The sequence below is a fragment of the Mytilus trossulus genome, chromosome 4 (genome assembly GCF_036588685.1).
Source record: "Mytilus trossulus isolate FHL-02 chromosome 4, PNRI_Mtr1.1.1.hap1, whole genome shotgun sequence".
In the NCBI taxonomy this organism is placed as follows: domain Eukaryota; kingdom Metazoa; phylum Mollusca; class Bivalvia; order Mytilida; family Mytilidae; genus Mytilus; species Mytilus trossulus.
Window position 1 is genome coordinate 83,402,187 of NC_086376.1, and position 19,511 is coordinate 83,421,697.

At 33.3% G+C, this 19,511-nt stretch overlaps 2 protein-coding genes across 2 annotated transcripts; one reads left to right on the forward strand and one right to left on the reverse strand.

Moving 5' to 3' along the window:
- Nucleotides 1-2,631: 2,631 nt before the first annotated feature.
- Nucleotides 2,632-14,906, forward strand: LOC134714244 (uncharacterized). The gene is made up of 9 exons (XM_063575486.1): nt 2,632-2,832; nt 4,245-4,386; nt 5,340-5,539; nt 6,925-7,069; nt 8,152-8,363; nt 11,725-11,863; nt 13,170-13,378; nt 14,013-14,123; nt 14,626-14,906. The coding sequence occupies exons 1-9, from the start codon at nt 2,778-2,780 to the stop codon at nt 14,847-14,849; spliced, it is 1,437 nt and encodes a 478-aa protein (XP_063431556.1). The 5' UTR covers nt 2,632-2,777; the 3' UTR covers nt 14,850-14,906.
- Nucleotides 14,907-18,232: 3,326 nt separating this feature from the next.
- On the reverse strand, nt 18,233-19,511 carry LOC134716150 (zygote arrest protein 1-like). Its single transcript, XM_063578942.1, has 2 exons — nt 19,311-19,511; nt 18,233-18,580 (listed from the first exon to the last, which is right to left on the reverse strand). The coding sequence occupies exons 1-2, from the start codon at nt 19,437-19,439 to the stop codon at nt 18,338-18,340; spliced, it is 372 nt and encodes a 123-aa protein (XP_063435012.1). The 5' UTR covers nt 19,440-19,511; the 3' UTR covers nt 18,233-18,337.

The following is a 19,511-nucleotide window of genomic DNA, read 5'->3' on the forward strand; positions in this document are numbered from 1 at the left end:
AAGAGGTGAAAGATATCACAGAAACAATTAAAAATACACAAAGTTAAAGAAAATGCAACAAAGAGCAAGAAATTACTAACACAAGAGAAACATAATTTGCTTTCAAAACACTACAAAGAAAGCTTCTAACTAAGCATATCTCACCTCCTAGATACTACCAATATTGCTCTTGGTTAGTAAAAACTTGATGATTAGTCTAATCTTGTTATAGAACAATCAAGAAAACGAGAACCGGGTTGTGGCTATAATTTTGGTTATCATTTGTGACACAGATATTTCATGACTGTCGTCCTATCCATGATGGTATACATGAAACTTTCTTCAGAATTTCTTCAACTCCCCTTGATATCCTTGACTCAACCCTGGTATGCAGCAACCAAATATCAACTACATCATGATATGGAATGAAAGCTCTAAATTATCTTAGCATCAGCTATTCATACTGATGGTATTTTGCTACCTATAAATTGATTGTTTACAATCAGAAAGCTGAAATTATCTCTTTTTTTATGCCCCATTTATGGGCATTATGTTTTCTGGTCAGTGCGTCCATTTGTTCGTCCGTTTGCCCTCCTTACCATCCTCGGGTTAAAGTTTTTAATGAAGTTTAGTCAAATCAACTTGAAACTAAGTACACATGTTCCCTATGATATGATCTTTCTAATTTTAATTCCAAATTGCAGATTTTCCCACGTTTTCAAGGTCCACTGAACATAGAAAATGATAGTGCTGATGGGGCATGCGTGTACTGGGGACACATCAGGGGTAGATCCAGCCATTCTAAGGGGGTTCTAACAATATTCAACCATTCAAATGCATTGATCGTCAAAAAAAAAGGGGGGGGGGGGTAAAACCCAAACTGGATCCGCCAATGCACATTCTTGTTTCAAAAGGTTTTGTTCTAAACTAACTTTCATTGTCAATTTCTTTATGTATTAAAATTGAGAATTGAAATGGGGAATGTGTCAAAGAGACAACAACCCGACCATGGAAAAGACAACAGCAGAAGGTCACTAACTTGAAGCCTTTAGTTTAGAGACACTCTATATAGTGTGACACGAAAGTAAAGGATATTGCTATCATCTCTCAATGTACAGAAACTTCTGGAGGGCTTTTTTGGGGCTAAGAATAATATAATTATATCGACTGGTCACAGGTTGGGACCCGTTTCTCTATATATCATGAAGTAACTTACTTTAAGTAAGGTCAACTTTATCTCATGAAAAAAGCCTTGCAATACGTTTGATCTGAACATAATTATCATTAGAGACTGTACATTAAATTGATAAACCATTTTCAGTTTGTTAGTACATTTTCAGACTTATCCCCTATGGTATGATTTCAGAGTGGTAACTGACTTTCATTGGTTAAAGTTCAAGCATTAGCGCAAATTCAGTGCTATTTAGACACATCGATTGCAGTCAATCATTATATGTTATGTCTGTTTTCAGACTGTTCCAACTCATATTTGTTTTCCGCTTTTTTCCAACAAAACATTAGTCTGACATGTTTTAGAACAAAACTGGATTGGTTGACTGCAAGCGAACTATCTTAACTTCTGAAACTGAAATGAAAACAACTTTTGGATTTTAAATTATTTAAGATAATAGTATAGAAACAAAACCAACCACAATGTCTTATGTTTTATACTCTTTACAACAGATTTCCATGAGTGCGTAGCTAAAGGTAATATCTTTGGTTATATTGCTTGCTAACTAAACTGAAGTCATTGTTAGGTAAGGTACAAATGTATACTACCCTCCTTTCGAAGTAACTTAGTCCTACAGACAGATAGAATGGTAATCTGTCGGACTAGTATACTCTTAAAAGAGGGTAACTTGCCTAACATAACAATGACTTCACGGTTGATCTAACAAGCAATCTAACCAAAGATATTACCTTTGCCTACACACTCATTGAAATCGGCTGTGAAACACTCTTTCAGTGCTTGCTTTAAAACATTTAAAAAATCACAGCCTCAATTTAAGAGATAAGTGGATAGCTCTCGGTGCATATCAGTAAGAATCTATTGGTATATGCATTACCAGATGAGATTGAAATAAGACCAAAAAACGTACTTAACAGAGTCATTTCGAATATACTCGGTATTCAAAATCTATGAGTTAATACCTTCAATCTATTTCAATGCTTTCAATTCAAGTTGACTGCTATTGAAATAGATACCGACCGAATAGGCCATATCTTTTTGGTCAATGGTACAATAGCTTTCCAGTTGCTATATTTCTTCCATTTGAGACAAACATACAAAGGACAGTGAATGGTTTTTTTTAAACTATTTTTATAACAGGCCCAAGTACACGAGGACCATATTTGAACCTGTAACGATGTTCGATAGATGAACACTTTGTATTGATCGGACGAATAAAAAACAAAGACCACGCGTTCATACGTACTTTTTGTTTTGTTTACACCAATATTGTTATTTACATACCGGCTTTAAATTTGAATTTGTTTTGTTGTCTATTAATCTACATGTATTGGTTTGTGTATTCAGGTTTTGACTTCCCAGAGTTAATTTGCTAACAAATAACTCAAGACAAATATAATATATATTTATTTAATTGACCTATAATTTCGAATTCATTTAAATAACACATATGTTGCTTCATGATACATAGAATAATTTAAAGCCTAGATGACTATGAGTTGGATATTATTTTATGTATACCTCGGGTGCAGTTCTCTTTAAACAAAAAGAAAGCCATTTATTTTAGTGTTTGCAAGTGTTTATTCAATTGTAATAAGTTTTTTTAACAATGCTACCTTTGAAGCTGTCTTGGATGCTCTTGTTGCAAGTGGTCATAACACGAGGTATGTAAACCTGTATAGACGGGCGGATTGGTTGAGATTATGTTCGCGCAAACAAAAACATAACATTTGCGCGACTTTAACCTATAAATCTACCTGTATATTTGCCATTCTATTAAATACAACTTACTTTTTAAAAGTCATATTATTATTGTATACTTTACTGGACGAATATCCATTCAATTTGTAGGTGTCATTTGGACCGTGTTTTTAAATATACATGTATAGAGAACAAATGCAACATTTGCGCGGCGAGAACTATAATTACGTTCGTGCGGATTTCAAAATAGCAATTTAAAACAGGTATTTACCTTTATTTTAAGCAATAGCTCTAGTTCTAGTCCTTTCATAAACGTACAATCCGTGCAAACGTAAAATTTCCCGCGCAAACGTAACATTTTTGTTCACCCAAAACTAACATTTTTGTTCGCGCAAATATATTTACCAATCCGCGCATATGTAATGTATGTGTATCGACGAATTTACTAACTTTACTTATTAGAAGGTATGTAATTTTGCAATACGATACACTGAGTATGTATTAGTTGAAAATTGTACAAAGAACTGTAACAGGGTTCGTTTATTAGTTCTCATATTATGAAATTGCATACTAAAACGTCTTTTTTAAAAACCAAACCTTAGTCTACGAATACGGCGAACGCGCACATACACATATATTTCTTCAAAACTCAATCACTGAATCAATTTTACAGTTTCAGTTTACCATTTACCTTGTCACAACTTTATTACCTTTTATTTATGATAAAGTGAAAGATTCGTAAGTGACAGAAAATGAATTCCAACTAGCCCTCCCAACAAGTAAAGTAACTGCAAATTGCCAATGATACCAACTCCCTGTATATTTTTTAATTTGCGCTTTCCTAATCGGAAGATCAATCTAGAAATGCGCATCAGGCGCACGAAATTGATAAAGTGAAAAAATTATTCAATTATAATTGAGAGTGTTCTTGTTCTTTTATGCTCTGTGTGACGATATGATTGCAAACACGTCAAACTTACTTGTTCTTACAAAAATATGACAAAAGGGTGGAATAAATTTACAAATTGTAAAAATAAAGAGAGAGGTTCGAGTGCTTGTTCCAAGTCTGGACATCTTAAAACTTTGTTAAGTGTTGTTTCGTTAGGTTCCTATCTCATTTACTTGTATCACACATCTCCTTTCATTCATACAAAACTTGAAAATGGAAATGGGGAATGTGACAAAGAGATAAACCCGACCAAAGAGCAGACATTAACCAAAGGCCACCAATGAGTCTTTAATGCAGCGAGCAACCCCGCACCCTGAGGCGTGCTTCACCTGGCCTGAAAAAAGTACAAAAGAAAACCCACAAAATATCAAAGAAAGACAAATGTACCGTACGACTGAATTTTCAATTATTGATTTTTTTCTGCAGGTTTCAGCACATATTTCTATCTAGGACCATCCATTTTGAATTATTATGATTCATTGGATTACTGTACGAACATTGGAATGAAACTGGTAAAAATTAACAACGACCAAATGAACAATATGGCAGCGCAATTCATCACGAGTGAGTAAGTATATAGTCTACAGGAGCTAGCAAAGGGGGAAGAAAAATCTGTGGTTGCAAAATTTTCAACTTTTCTATTAATTCATTACTTTTAAAATAGTTAACATTTAGCTTAAACTAGATCGTTTTCATCCAGCGATATGTGTTATTTTCACATGCAACATTATCAAAACTGCTAACACTTTCGTTTTTTAAGAGGTTTCATGATTTGTAATTAATTTTGAAAATACAATGAGCACATTTATTGCCGGACATAACTGTCAAATTCGTGTCCCCGATTCGAACCAAATACTCATATTTTATTTATAACATAGTGAAACATCTATCAAGATTTAAAAAAATGTAGGAAAGTATTTAAGGGGCATTAGCTACGATTTACACCAAAACATAAAACGTGTTATTTTGTGTTTCTAACATTTTCAAAACCGAAATATTGAAATAATATTTCGCTAGCTATTAGCTGTCAGGTCGGTTCATTTTTTTCCAAATAAGATTTTATCTAAACAACAGCAAATGACTTGTCTTATTGGCTTGCAAGTATGATTCAATCTTATTTGAATCCATAGTCATGCAACCTTTAATTTTACCATGAAGCATAAAATATCAGCCAGGTCCATTTCCGCAAAGTCCTTTTATCTTAAAAAAAAAAAAAAAAAAAATACCAATGAGCACCGTGTTTACTTATATTTTGATATTAGATTAGGTTTTTTTTTCGAAATGTGCAGACAAATTTGGGAATAAATCAAATACCTTCCCCAATGCCAAGTGTTGCATGGAATACGACGTGACCATAGCTTTATAGGTCTGTCATTCAATATTTATTATTGTAATTGTGTTCATCTTTGGTAGACATTTGTATTACTAGTATATGTTGTCAAATATATTTGCGTATACAGGATTTTTGAAGGTGGGGATGTTAGTCTCAAAACCGGCTCTATGGATATATATTTTTAACAGGAGCATAGTCGATGATGTGTGGATGTCTGTATATTGTCCGCCAAACCAACTTTGTCATTGGGATGATGGCAATACGTTGGACTATGACTCATGGGCAGCTACTGAACCAAAATTTGAATTTGGAAAATTTAGCCAGACCTATGCTTATGTATTGTGGACGACTGGCGCCTACACGGAACTTAACCGCCCTCTATGTTATGGTGTGTATCACTTTAATGTATATACATATGTAATAGTAGAGTACATGTTCCAAAATTCCTTTATCTAGATCTTTTTTTCATCTCTCTCCTTTCTTTCACAATTATGTTTTAGTGATTAGCTTTGTGTAAATTTTTCATTTATATTTGATAGTGGAAACAGTCTTTTAGTACAATGTATGTCATTCTAATTTAATTTCATTATATATTGATTAAAACTATTAATCATGATTTTGATTACTCTATTTTCTGTCTATTTTCTTTGGGATTATTTAAGCATTTTGATCATGCTGTCTGTCTATTTTCTTAGAGATTATTTAAGCATTTTAATCATGCTTTCTGTCTATTTTCTTAGAGATTATTTAAGCATTTTGATCATGCTGTCTGTCTATTTTCTTAGAGATTATTTAAGCATTTTGATCATGCTTTCTGTCTATTTTCTTAGAGATTATTTAAGCATTTTGATCATGCTGTCTGTCTATTTTCTTAGAGATTATTTAAGCATTTTGATCATGCTTTCTGTCTATTTTCTTAGAGATTATTTAAGCATTTTGATCATGCTTTCTGTCTATTTTCTTTGGGATTATTTAAGAATTTTGATCATGCTTTCTGTCTATTTTCTTTGGGATTATTTAAGCATTTTGATCATGCTGTCTATCTATTTTTTCTTCTTTTTGGCTTTAAGTTAAGTGGGGATAAGAGATGCCTAAAATATCATCAGGTATGTGCAGTTTTATGCTATGACATTTTTAATTTCTCCATTCAAATTGGGTTTGTTGCCTTGGGGAAAATATCGTATCAAAGAATTCTAAAATCGCTGATATGTTTGATTCTATTTTCTTTCCATAAAAAAAAATATGCCGTGCAATACTTAAACACCCATGCGTGTTTTATGCTTCGGATGCTTAAATTGCTATTAATGAGACAACTATCCAACACAATTATATATGTTTTAAGAGATTTATACAATGAGTTTTTGTTATCAATATTTTAAATAGCTAGGTAATTGATATTCGAACTTTTTAGTTCTATTTTTTTTTTTTTTATCATATATGTACTTTCAATTTGAATAAATTTCTTTTTTTTTACTCTCATTTTCATTTAGGCATTAGTAATGCCTCGACATAATTTTCATGAAAATCCTAAAATTTAAGAGTAATGCCTAACATTATTAGGCAATTAGGCAATAGACTTAATACTGCCTAGTCGTTAAAGTATTACCTTAGCTTTAAACGGAATGCCTTATTTCACTTATTGCCACTAACATATACACTTTATTGCATAGTTTTTACAATAATTTTTGTTTTAATGAAGAAAAAAAACATTCACCGTCTTTCTGTATTCTCTTATGTCAAATTTGTTTCTACTTGTATACTGTTATTTTACAGCACCTCCTCATCCAGACGTGACATTTATCCATGGAGATTATAACTATTATGAAGCCTCGCAAGAATGTATTAACTTAGGTGGACAATTAGCTGTGTTTTCTAATCCAGTAGCCGTTACGTATTTAAAAGAGTTCATAACTTATGAGTATGTATTTTCAAGTTAAGATCAGTCAACACTACATTTACATGATTTAATATTTCAAAATTATAAATTCTTGCAACATATTAAGAATATCTTTGCTAAGATCATCCTTAGACAGCTTCAATGCGAGTACTGATATATGTCCTAGGATATTCATAAGAGGACCATTAGACAAAAGTCACATGTTTTAAGATATATCTTATGACATGTCCTTTATTAGCTTAGTGAAACCGGCCCCTTACTTATAACTTTTGTACTCAAGACGCGCATTTCGGCGAAAAAAAGAATCATCATACAGTGACACTCGAATAAAAAAGTAAAAGTTCAAATAAAGTGCGAAGAGTTTTGAGGATCAAAGTGTTTTTGAAAGGTTTAGCAGAATACAACTATAGCCTAAGGTATTCTATTAATGGGATAGGAAATCCATAGACGCTCTTCGGTTGAATTTGCATTTGCATTTTTATTCTATTTTTGTTTTATTTTTCAGCATTTGATATTAATTAAGGATTGATAGTATCTGAAGTGTTGCATCACTAACGAGAAATACATTTTAAAAAACGCATATAAGACACAAAAATTTGCTTTTGTATCATACAATTTTATCTTGCTTCATATTCATATACGAATATGCGCACTCTTCTGTTACTTTCTCGGGAATAAGGTATATTCAATTTTAGGATATATACTTGAATACTAAAGGATAGTTATGAAACTGTTTTACAATAGTTCATTCAATATTCATTTTATAAAATGTAGTTTACAGCAGCCTAAACTTCTCGGCATCACATATTATATGAAACATTGAGATTTTTTCCCCCGAAATAATCATTGTGAAAGTTTTAGTTAAGTCAGAGGCGGATTTAGGGGGGGGCAGGGGGCCCGGCCCCCCCTTTTTGGGAAAACATTTGGTTGCTTATATAGGGAATCACTGAAGCGTGAATGAAGCGGGCCCCCTCTAAGTTCAGTCAGTGGGCCCCCACTTATGAAAATTCCTGGATCCGCCACTGTAAGTATATAGTTTTGGGGATCGCACTAAAACAAGATTAGTCTGTAAGTATTAATGAGTTATGTTGTTTTTGTGCTAGAACTCTGACTGGTGACATATGGATAGGCCTATATGGTAACGGAGCATATTTAACCTGGCAAAACATGGTCGAAAGTGTGGTTTATACGGACTGGAAACCAGGCCACAATGTTCCCAATCAGGATGCAAACGTCTCTATAGCGGTGGACATGATCGATGGTACATGGGTGTCAAAAACTAAATCTACCAGACTGCCTCACGCATTATGTCAATGTAAGTTGTTACAGGTTTGAGATGAACTTCAGTCATAATGTGTGCTGTTCTAGAATTTTCAGCTTTTAGGTTAAGGGGCTACCATTTAGGAGATAACTATATTGTATTTTAAGCTCCGACGGCATCAATTGGGGATTTGATGGTCGCAAATTAAGTTTACTGGCGACGCGTTAGCGGAGACAGTAAACGGGTATTTGCGACCATCAAATCCCAAATTGATGCCATTGGAGCTTAAAATACAATATTAATATCTCCATTCTACTGAAACTGACAGAAAACAACGTTAAAACATGTATTTAAAATTTGTCATGTGCCGTCTGCGCTTGTGCGTACGTCCCATAGCATCAATTGTCAATTGATGCCATGTAAGAAAGTGACGTTATCCAATCAAAATGAACGTTACAAACGTTGTTGTATTAGAATTAGGAGATAACTGTATTGTATTTTAAGCTTGGCCTTCGTAAAACGTAGATTTTACTGTCGCAAATTGAGTTTACCTAGCGACGCGGAGCGGAGATAGGTAAACGGATATTTGCGACAGTAAAATCAAGTTTTACGAAGGCCAAGATTAAAATACAATACAGTTATCTCCATTCTAATGCCACATATTAAAATAAATGTCATTTAATAAATATTTTGGCTTAAAAATGGCATAGATGAAAAAGTCCGCGAAACTGTTGCATTGTCTTTAGCATCTAAACAATGTGACGTCATGTGTTTACTCTGGATGTCAAACATGAATACTAAACATATTTTTACTTTTCCTACGCTTCAAAATGGTTTCAATATAGACTAAAAGAAGATTTTGAGGCTCAAAATGTGAATATCTTGTTTATTTTTTGAGAAATTACATATCCCAGAATTCAAAATGGTGGCTTTCTTAGTTACGGACTGGTAGAACGTGGAATCTAACCCCTCAAAATATTTCTCAACGTCCAATGAAAATTATCGTTACAAACTAATTGCATTAGAATTGATTTTTAGGGGGTGTTATGATAAAAAAAAAAGACAGGATAGCCGGAAATTCTGATAAAAAAAGGTTTTTATGTAGAAAAAAGTCAGGATATATTACTTAAAAAAAGGCAAAACCGTACAGAGTGAAAATTAGTAAGATTACTACTAAAAAAAAAGGCAGGACAGAGATAACCACTAAAAAAAGACAGGACAGAGATTACCACTAAAAAAAAGACAGGACAGAGATTACCACTAAAAAAAAGACAGGACAGAGATTACCACTAAAAAAGAGACAGGACAGAGATTACCACTAAAAAGTAAAATCACAAAAATACTGAACTTAGAGGAAAATCAATTCGGAAAGTCCATAATCACATGGCAAAATCAAATAACAAAACGCACCAAAAACGAATGGACAAGAACTGACTAAAAAAGACAGGACAGAGATTGCTACTAAAACAGACAGGACAGAGATTACTACTCAAAAAGAAATGACAGAGATACCGCCCCCCCCCCCCCCCAAAAAAAAAAAACCACACACAAATAAAAATGGTTGCTCTCTAACACTATAATATATCTTACACTGCTTCGATCTTTGCACTTAAATTAATGTTTAGCAAATCCAAATAATTATAACGTTTCAAATTGATCTGTTCAAATACTCTAAAAAGATGTGGGGAAATTCAAAATCATGCATTCGAATCAACAGTGAAATAGTTGTATCAAATGGATTACGTGGAATGTTTTGTTCTTCTTTATTTCAAATTGAATAAACGTTTTACAAATATAGCATTGTCAATATTAGAAAGTAAATTTTAGATTCATATATTTTTAGCTCACCTGGCCCAAAGGGCCAAGTGAGCTTTTCTCATCACTTGTCGTCCGTCGTCCGTCGTCCGTCGTCCGTCGTCGTCGTCGTCGTCGTTAACTTTTACAAAAATCTTCTCCTCTGAAACTACCGGGCCAAACTAAACCAAACTTGGCCACAATCATCATTGGGGTATAAAGTTTAAAAAATGTGTGGCGTGACCCGGCCAACTAACCAAGACGGCCGCCATTGCTAAAAATAGAACATAGGGGGTAAAATGCAGTTTTGGCTTATAACTCAAAAACCAAAGCATATAGAGCAAATCTGACATGAAGTAAAATTGTTTATCAGGTCAAGATCTATCTGCCCTGAAATTTTCAGATGAATCGGACAATCCGTTGTTGGGTTGCTGCCCCTGAATTGGTAATTTTAGGGAAATTTTGCTGTTTTTGGTTATTATCTTGAATATTATTATAGATAGAGATAAACTGTAAACAGCAATAATGTTCAACAAAGTAAGATCTACAAATAAGTCAACATGACCAAAATGGTCAATTGACCCGTTTAGGAGTTATTGCCCTTTATAGTCAATTTTTAACCATTTTTCGTAAATCTTAGTAATCTTTTACAAAAATCTTCTTCTTTGAAACTACCAGGCCAAATGAAAACAAACTTGGCCACAATCATCATTGGCGTATCTAGATTAAAAAATGTGTAGCGTGACCCGTCCAACCAACCAAGATGGCCGCCATGGCTAAAATAGAACATAGGGGTAAAATGCAGTTTTTGACTTATAACTCAAAAACAAAATCATTTAGAGCAAATCTGACAGGGAGTAAAATTGTTTATCATGTCAAGATGTCAAATTTTCAGATGGATCGGACATTCTGCTGTAAGGTTGCTGTCCCTGAATTAGTCATTTTCAGGAAATTTTGCCGTTTTTTGTTATTATCTTGAATATTATTATAGATAGAGATAAACTGTAAACAGCAATAATGTACAGCAAAATAAGACCTAAAAATAAGTCAACATGACCAAAATGGTCAATTGACCCCATAAGGAGTTATTGTCCTTTATAGTCAATTTTTAACAATTTTCATAAAGTTTGTAAATTTTAACTAACATTTTCGACTGAAACTTTTAGGCCAAGTTCAATAAAGATAGAAATAATTGTAAGCAGCAAGAATGTTCAGTAAAGTAAGATTTACAAACACATCACCATCACCAAAACACAATTTTGTCATGAATTCAAATGCGTCCTTTGTTTAATATTCACATAGACCAAGGTGAACGACACAGGCTCTTTGGAGCCTCTAGTTATATTTATTTTCAATTTTTCAAAAAGTCAAAAAGTTATTAAGCTACATGTCTTTTAGGTGATTTTTTATATACTATTTGAAAAATTATTTTCAGAAACGAATAAATCATCTGAAGGTCGTAAAATTTCTTTATTTTAAATTAAATATAGAGGGATATTTGCCGATATTTCATATTTGTTTCTCGCTAGGTCTATTCTACTCCACTATTTATTACAGCTTTGAATTGTGTATACTTTGTTTCATTGAGTTTCTTACCAAAGTCTCTTATTTCTGAATGTAGATAATTATTTGGCGATGAGTTACTCCGTTGATTATCAAACTGCTAAACAGGATTGTGAAATGAATGCTTTGGACCTTGCCATGCTACCCACAAATGAAATGTTTACAGTTGCAAAGAATGCTATTGTCTACCAGGGAATGTAAGTAATAGAAATACTGAAATCAGAATCTATCTTTTTAGATACACCTAATAATGTAACAGAAACTAATCCGTTTTTAAACATGTCCAAACTATTCTATTTAAATTTATTATGTCTCAAATGGAATTAGAATAATTATGTATCTCTCATCTCTACACTCTAATTGTTAAGTAAACACTCCTTAGTTACCAAGGCAAAATCCTTTTAAGACACTTGAATTGTACGCATACACTCCCTACAATGAGGCTACATTATGATAAACGATACAATATGGGTTCACCCTTGCTGCTTCTTTGCCTCAGTGCAGAAAGAATCACTAATTTTACTGGTCAATATATATCTTGCATTTACTGGGTAACTGAACTAACTAAGTTCTCTTGTTATTCTTAAATCCTTGCGTACTTGCTCCAAAGTCAGGAACCTTTAATTCAGCAGTTGTGTCTTGTTGCTGTGTTACATATTTATGTTTCGTTCATTATTTTGTACATAAATCAGGCCGGTTTTATTATTTGAGTTGTTTTACATTTGTCATTTTCGGGCCTTTATATCTGACTTTGCGGTATGGGCTGCAACTTTGCCCATTGTTGAAGGCCGTATGGTGACATAAAGTGGTCATTTGGGCACTTGTGGAGACGGTTGACTCATTGGCACATCTTCTTGTATTTACTGATGTGATGATAGAACGGAACGGAAATAAATAATTACTCTATTTGAACTTTGAGAGGACTGTTAGATATCAGTAACTCTTGATATAACCATAGATGTAATACCGATAATCTTTTTAGTGCTTGCCAATGATCTTCGATAATATGCTAAAGCCCCAGGGACAAGAAAAACGATTTCTAATTATATTACAGGGACATTTATAAAAGTTTCTAAATATACTACAACGACAATAATAACATTTTTTAAACCTAGTACAGGAACAAAGTCAATAATAACGATTTCTAAATATATTACACGGACAATAATAACGATTTCTAAATATATCGCATGGACAATAATAATAATTTCTAAATATGTTACATGGACAATAATAACGATTTCTAAATATATTTCATGGACAATGATAACGATTTCTAAATAAAGTACATGGACAATAATAACAATTTCTAAATATTATGTTACATGGACATTAATAACGATTTATAAATATAGTACATGGACAATAATAACAATTTCTAAATATTATGTTACATGGACATTAATAACGATTTATAAATATATTACAGGGTCAATAAGAACGATATCTAACTTGATATGCTACAAGGAGTCGACAATACTAACGATTTCCATATATTTACAGGGACAATAATAACGATTTTTGGATTGGACTGACATCAGCAGATGGAATTTCATTCAAATGGAATGATGGAACAGATCTTACGGAAACAGCATGGATTTATGGAGTACCTACGTCATTTGCTATAAACCAACGTGTTAAACTTGTTTACACTAAAAGTTTTGATTGGGATAATAGAGCAGCGACGGAAACCAGTCTATTTCTTTGTCAATGTATGTATGTTTTCCTTGATATACCAAAATGAGGGATTCGAGAAAAAAAATTAAAGAAAAAATATAGAAAGCTATACTTATTGTCACAAATATGATTTTTTTATGTGTAAATAAAACTTTTGTCGACCTCATCGAGTGTTTCAATTTTGAAATAAACTTGATTTTTTTTTAAAGCGAGATTATTTTTTTTTTACATATGGATAAAGCTAAATTAACAATGAACTGATATTCCCATTGTTCGAGTGTGGGTGTATTTTTGTACGAATATGTATGTGATTTTCTCATTAAACAATAAATGTGAAAAACGAAAATGTACACTAGATAAACTTTGTAATATATAAAAAAGATGATGTGGTATGATTGCCAATGAGACAACTACCCACAAAAAGACCAAAATGACACAAACATTAACAACTATAGGTCACCGTACGGCCTTCAACAATGAGCAAAGTCCATAATATGATCATTTTGTGGAGTCAAAATACAGGTGAGTGTAGGGGGTCGTATATTGGGATAAATAAAAAATTGTTTTAACCATTTAGTTAGACTATTGTTTCAGTAAAATTAATCCTGTATCATCATATATATCCGATTATACATCACATTTAATAATTCATATAATTATTTACAATAGATCCAACGGCGAACTATTATCCAATATCCCAAGATATAGTTGAAGGTTTAACAACAGGAGTAAACACACCGGCGGGAAATATTGGTCAATGGCATGTTGGTGGTACAAACAGTAAGTAAAGTAGCAAACAACGTTAATACTTCATGGAATAAAAAATGAAGAGATGACAAGACTACACCGCATTGAATTTGATAATGGTTTTTTTTTTTGCAACCTATGCATCTAATTGTGTTAAACTATTAATTTATATGCATATATTCTACTTTAATTTTGATAGATGAGTGAGAATCAATCGATAAATGACGTTTGTTAAGGGAGCTATTATTTGATTTTTTTTATTGGGTAAAAGGGGGGTGGGGGCTAGGATGAAAATTGTTGTCCTGCCTTTTTTGTTTTTCAATTTATTCGGTCCTGCCTCTTCTTTAACTCGAAACTCCTCTCCTGTCATTTTTTTTAAATTTCATCCTAGCCCCCTGAAAATCAAGTGGTAGCTCCCTGATAGCACAGTTATATTTTGTGTATCCTTGACCTGATGTCCAGTGGTTAAATAATGTTCAAAGTAACTGTTTGCTGCATTTTCCTTCAAAATTGCGTATTTTTTCATCTTTTACAGGTTCAAGGTATTTTCATATTGACAAGACAGATGCCATCCCAACGTCTCTTCCTTATTTAACCGAGTATTCCAAAACAAAGATTTACTGTGCCTACTTATGTCTACGTCATGGAACCGATTGTACAGCATTTGTCTTTAAAACTGAACAGTGCCTAGTTTTCAATGGATACAGCTCCATCAACACCACACCAGATATTGGAAGTGTTATCTGGGTGTGGGTGTAAGAAAATTCGTCGCAGTACGACATCATGAATTGAGACAAACTGCTGATTTTAGATTTTTTATTAGTCTTAGAAAGTGAAACTTACAAAGTATTTTTAATAGAAAGAAATACAGTTACTTCTGACATATGAATTATGAATAAAAAAAAATAATGTTATCCTTTTCAATGATTGATTGATTGATTGATTGATTTGTGTTCAATGCCTCTTTCATCACAGTTGTGCTATTTCGTGGTCGCCAGTTTTATTGGTTGAGGAAGCCGTAGTGCCGGAGAGAATAACCGACCATCTGTTAAAAAACTTCGACCTTTTTAATTGTGATTGGGGTCAAGCAAACCTGCCTCGGACAGGATACCAACTCACAACCTCAATGTAGAAAGGCTACAGTGAAACAATAGTTCAGCTACTTAGACCATTCGGCCACCAAAGCCAGCACACCTTTAAATGTCACTTACGTTCGGTTTGTGAACACATATGTTTCTATACCAAGCTCGTAAGAAAATGAGACAAACAAAACTATCAACATGACATTTAACAAAACATAAAAAAAAAGATAGCAGGCCTATAATTTTGAAAGCCAGACACGCGTTTCGTCTACAAAAGACTTACCAGTGGTGCTTTAAGTTAAAAGGCCAAATAATTAACTATGTTTACAGCGGATTCCATTGAGTGTGTAGCCACTTATAATATCTTTGGTTATCTTGCTTGTTAGCTGAACCGTGAAGTCATTGTTAGGTTAGGTAAACTTCCCAACTTTAAGAATAGACTAGTCCAACATAAAACCAATCTATCTGTTTGTTGGACTATGCTACTTCGAAAGGAGGATAGTATACCTGACCGTCTAGCAATGACTGCACGGTTCAGTTAACAAGCAAGCTAACCAAGATATTACCTTTGACTACATACTCAATGGAATCTGCTGTAAGAGCACGAAGGACGAAACATTCCGAAAGTAACTCAGTGGCCGACTAATACTGACTGAATAAGTTCGTCATTTACCCATTACATTAACTGTTTAAAAAATAGTTCACTACAGAAGTAGTGGAGCAGGATCAGACTTGACATACTGATTGGTTTTGAGAAGGTTTTGTTCGAAGTGAGGCAACACCGATCACTTGCTGTTTTCTCGACAAACAAAATGTCCCTGGTAATAATGAGTGATTAAAAAGATTTAAACTAAAAACAACGCAATAAAACTTCTCCAGAAGAATTCTTCCTTTCAAAACTTCGATAAAAGTAAGACCTCATCTTACCGAACAAGAAGCAGTAGGTAAACATCCTTTCCAAACCCATACTGAAATACTTCTATGAACTTATTTTCTGGATTTTACCCAACTGTTAGTACTAGGAATACTCCTTTCCTTTTTTAAACTATTTTACATCAGAACTACATCGTCATCAAAATTGTGAAGTAAAAAGGCATATTTTCCCAAAGCTGTTAAAGACAAGTAAAAATCCCTTACAAATTGTTGCAAGGATATGAAAGGATTCATTCTTATCTTTTATTGAAGATGACTCTTACTTGTGCTTACCTTTCCTGAGTACATACCATACCCTAGTTCTTGGTGGGGTTTGTGTTGCTCGGTCTTATGTTTTCTATGTTGTGTTTTGTGCACTGTTGTTTGTCTGTTTTTGGATTTTATATTTAGCCGTGGCGTTGTCAGTTTATTTTCTACTTTTTGAGTCTTTTTTTAAGGTATATATCACATCTTCTTCAATTACTAGAGATATGACAAAAGCTTTATTTAACTGTTTTTTGTGATACAGTGTATGAAACATATACAACCAGAAATAATGAGGACTGTAAACAATGAAGCAAATATCAACATTACAATCAAGGAGGATAATGCAAGTACAATGTATATGCAAAAGAAGAAGAAATGTACATCATATGGTTTCAGAACAATTTGTCGCATACCGATCAGCTTTATTTATGCAAATAGACATACAAGCGAGAACACTAACACTTGTCTATTTGAGAGAGTGAAAGGATGTGTTTGTGTTTTGTACAATGTTTTCTTTATATTATTATGTAGTAAGTGGATCCATTTAAGAGATCTCTACTGGACTATTTTTCGAGAGTGTTTGAGTTGAGTTACGTCTGACGACATTTTTTTTGGACGAATTGTTCCAGTCAGCGATTGGATGAGGGATTTTATACTCTCAAAAAAGATAACCAATTTGGTATATAACTATTTATGTTTGGGTTTTAATTGTCAAGTTTAAGCTCTTTTAAATTTTGTTGGAAAAGCTTTTCTGGATTAATCTTCAGCATGAAGAAACAGACAAAGCTAATTGTAGGGTATAGATATAGAAAACGTTAAGGGCTATATGACCAAAAGAAAAGCAATATTCATTGCAGGTCAACTTTGCCTGAGGAAGTTGAAATCTTAGTTTATAATTTTGTTTTTCTTCATTTATAATCGGGTACACAGTATGATTAAAGTCATAACTGTAACAAAGCACGGACTTCTGAGCTAAAGAAAGTCTCTGGGAATCTCAGCAGTGATATCTACGCAGTGAAAGGAAATGATTAAAAACAGCTTTAAATTTTTTTCCTGCGTTCGAAGCTGGGACAACCTTCACAAAGAACGTTAAAATGTAATGTATACTATTGTTTCAGAAAAGGGAGAATATTTGGTACAATTAAAACGTTTAATCCCACTTCAATTGTTTGCACCTGTCTCAAGTCAGGAATCTGATGTTCAGTGGTTGTAGATTAGACTTGTTTTTCCCGTTTGAATGATTTTACACTAGTCATTTTGGGGCCCTTTATAGCTTACTGTTTGGTGCTAGCCTAGTCTCTGTGTTGAAGACCGTACCTTGAACTATAATTAATGGTTTACCACATATTCCTATATAGATATAGGAAGATGTGGTGTGAGTGCCAATGAGACAACTCTCCATCCAAACAACAATTCAAAAATTAAACCATTAAAGGTTAAAGTACGGCCTTCAACACGGAGCCTTGGCTCACACCGAACAACAAGCTATAAAGGGCCCCAAAATTACTATATATCTATTTGATTGCTAGGGTGCAGAACATCACAGAAAAGGTATAAGCTATATAACTTAAAGTTTCCTAAAATGAATAAACAAGTTCAGTTTTACTGATTGAGTTATAATATTAAGTTTCTTGGTATTTGTTTATGTCGATCAACGAGTTATTTGAGGAAATATGTTTAAAAGCATGCCAGTAACGAAGAATGTTAGGAACTATTAGACCAAAGCAATACAAAAAGAATCGCCACATTCATCGAAAGCCAACTTTTCCTGAGGGAGTTGCATCGTCGCTAGCCAAGGTTTACGAGAGGAGGGAAGTGGATATGTGGCCTTATTTTCTAAGGTTATCAACGAGGCATTTGAGTAAATATGAATCTTTATAATTCATTTGATTGATTATTTACAAATTTTTAATTTATCTATATAACATTGTATAAGAAACAAATAAACAGTTCAAACATATTAAAAATGAGTTTTAGATTTTGTCTTCAATAGCGATATCTTCTTCCACCACGCCTAGAACAAGGGAAGACACATTTTTCTAGTGATAGTTGACATTTTTTCCCTGACTGACACCTTCCACATAATTCTGACAGGTGCGGCTTTTTCGGTTCAGAATTGTCCTCTTCACACTCGCAATTCACCATTCCGCAACCGGAACAAATAAGAGGTGTTGTTCTGTATGGCCCCATAAATTCATCACACTCCATGCACTGTTGTTTATATAGGACCTTGAAGAAAATGTACCATATATATATGTATATATATAACATAGTCATCGGTCGTTTTAGTCTCTTTCACTCTATCGTATCTTTTTGAAAATATTACAATATATTTTTCGCGCTTAAAGAAAACCCCGTCAATGTTTAAAGTAAAAGAGTTTAAGTCATGCGTTTCATAACTTGATGCTTTTCTATGTCATAATATTGCAATGTCTGCAATGTACTAGGCTTCGCGATTTTTCAGTAAACGTTAACTTGGAACTGGATCAAATAACACTTATTAAGTGTCATTTGATTCAGTTCCAATACACATACTAAGGCAAAGGAAACCCATTGCCATTTCGCCCTACAAAAACAGTTAGTTTTCTGAAAAACATTGCACTCATCTGTGCTGACAATGTATTACATCCAATAGTAAAATCCGTAATAAGTTTGACTGTGTGTTTTGTACCAATACATGTAAACTCGCCAAATCGGGAATACAACGGTTTTATCGAATGTCTCGTGAGAGGAAACTATCTTCGTGTACCAATTGGCAAAACCTGACTTTTGTGATACTTTCAATTTCCTGAATATGCATGATATTTTGTCACTGGACGTGATTATGATAAAGCAAACTCAATCACTAAATTATAATCTGTTTAGTAAAAAAAATAAAAAAAATAAGAATGATATCCATCTCGGTCAGTTTGCAAACAATCAGTATTTACAACTTTTAGAAATTGAAAGTTATCAATACCTTTAGCGTTCCAGACATTTTCCAGACATATGAACTTGTCCACTCATGATCACAACTTCTGCAACAAAAATATCCAAAGCATCTCACTTCTCTTTGTAAACCCTCTCTACGATTATTGCGTCTTCCCATCGTATTTTGTATTGTTATTTCCAACTTATTTGTATCATTACATCATATATAGAAATGTAAATCTTTATTTAG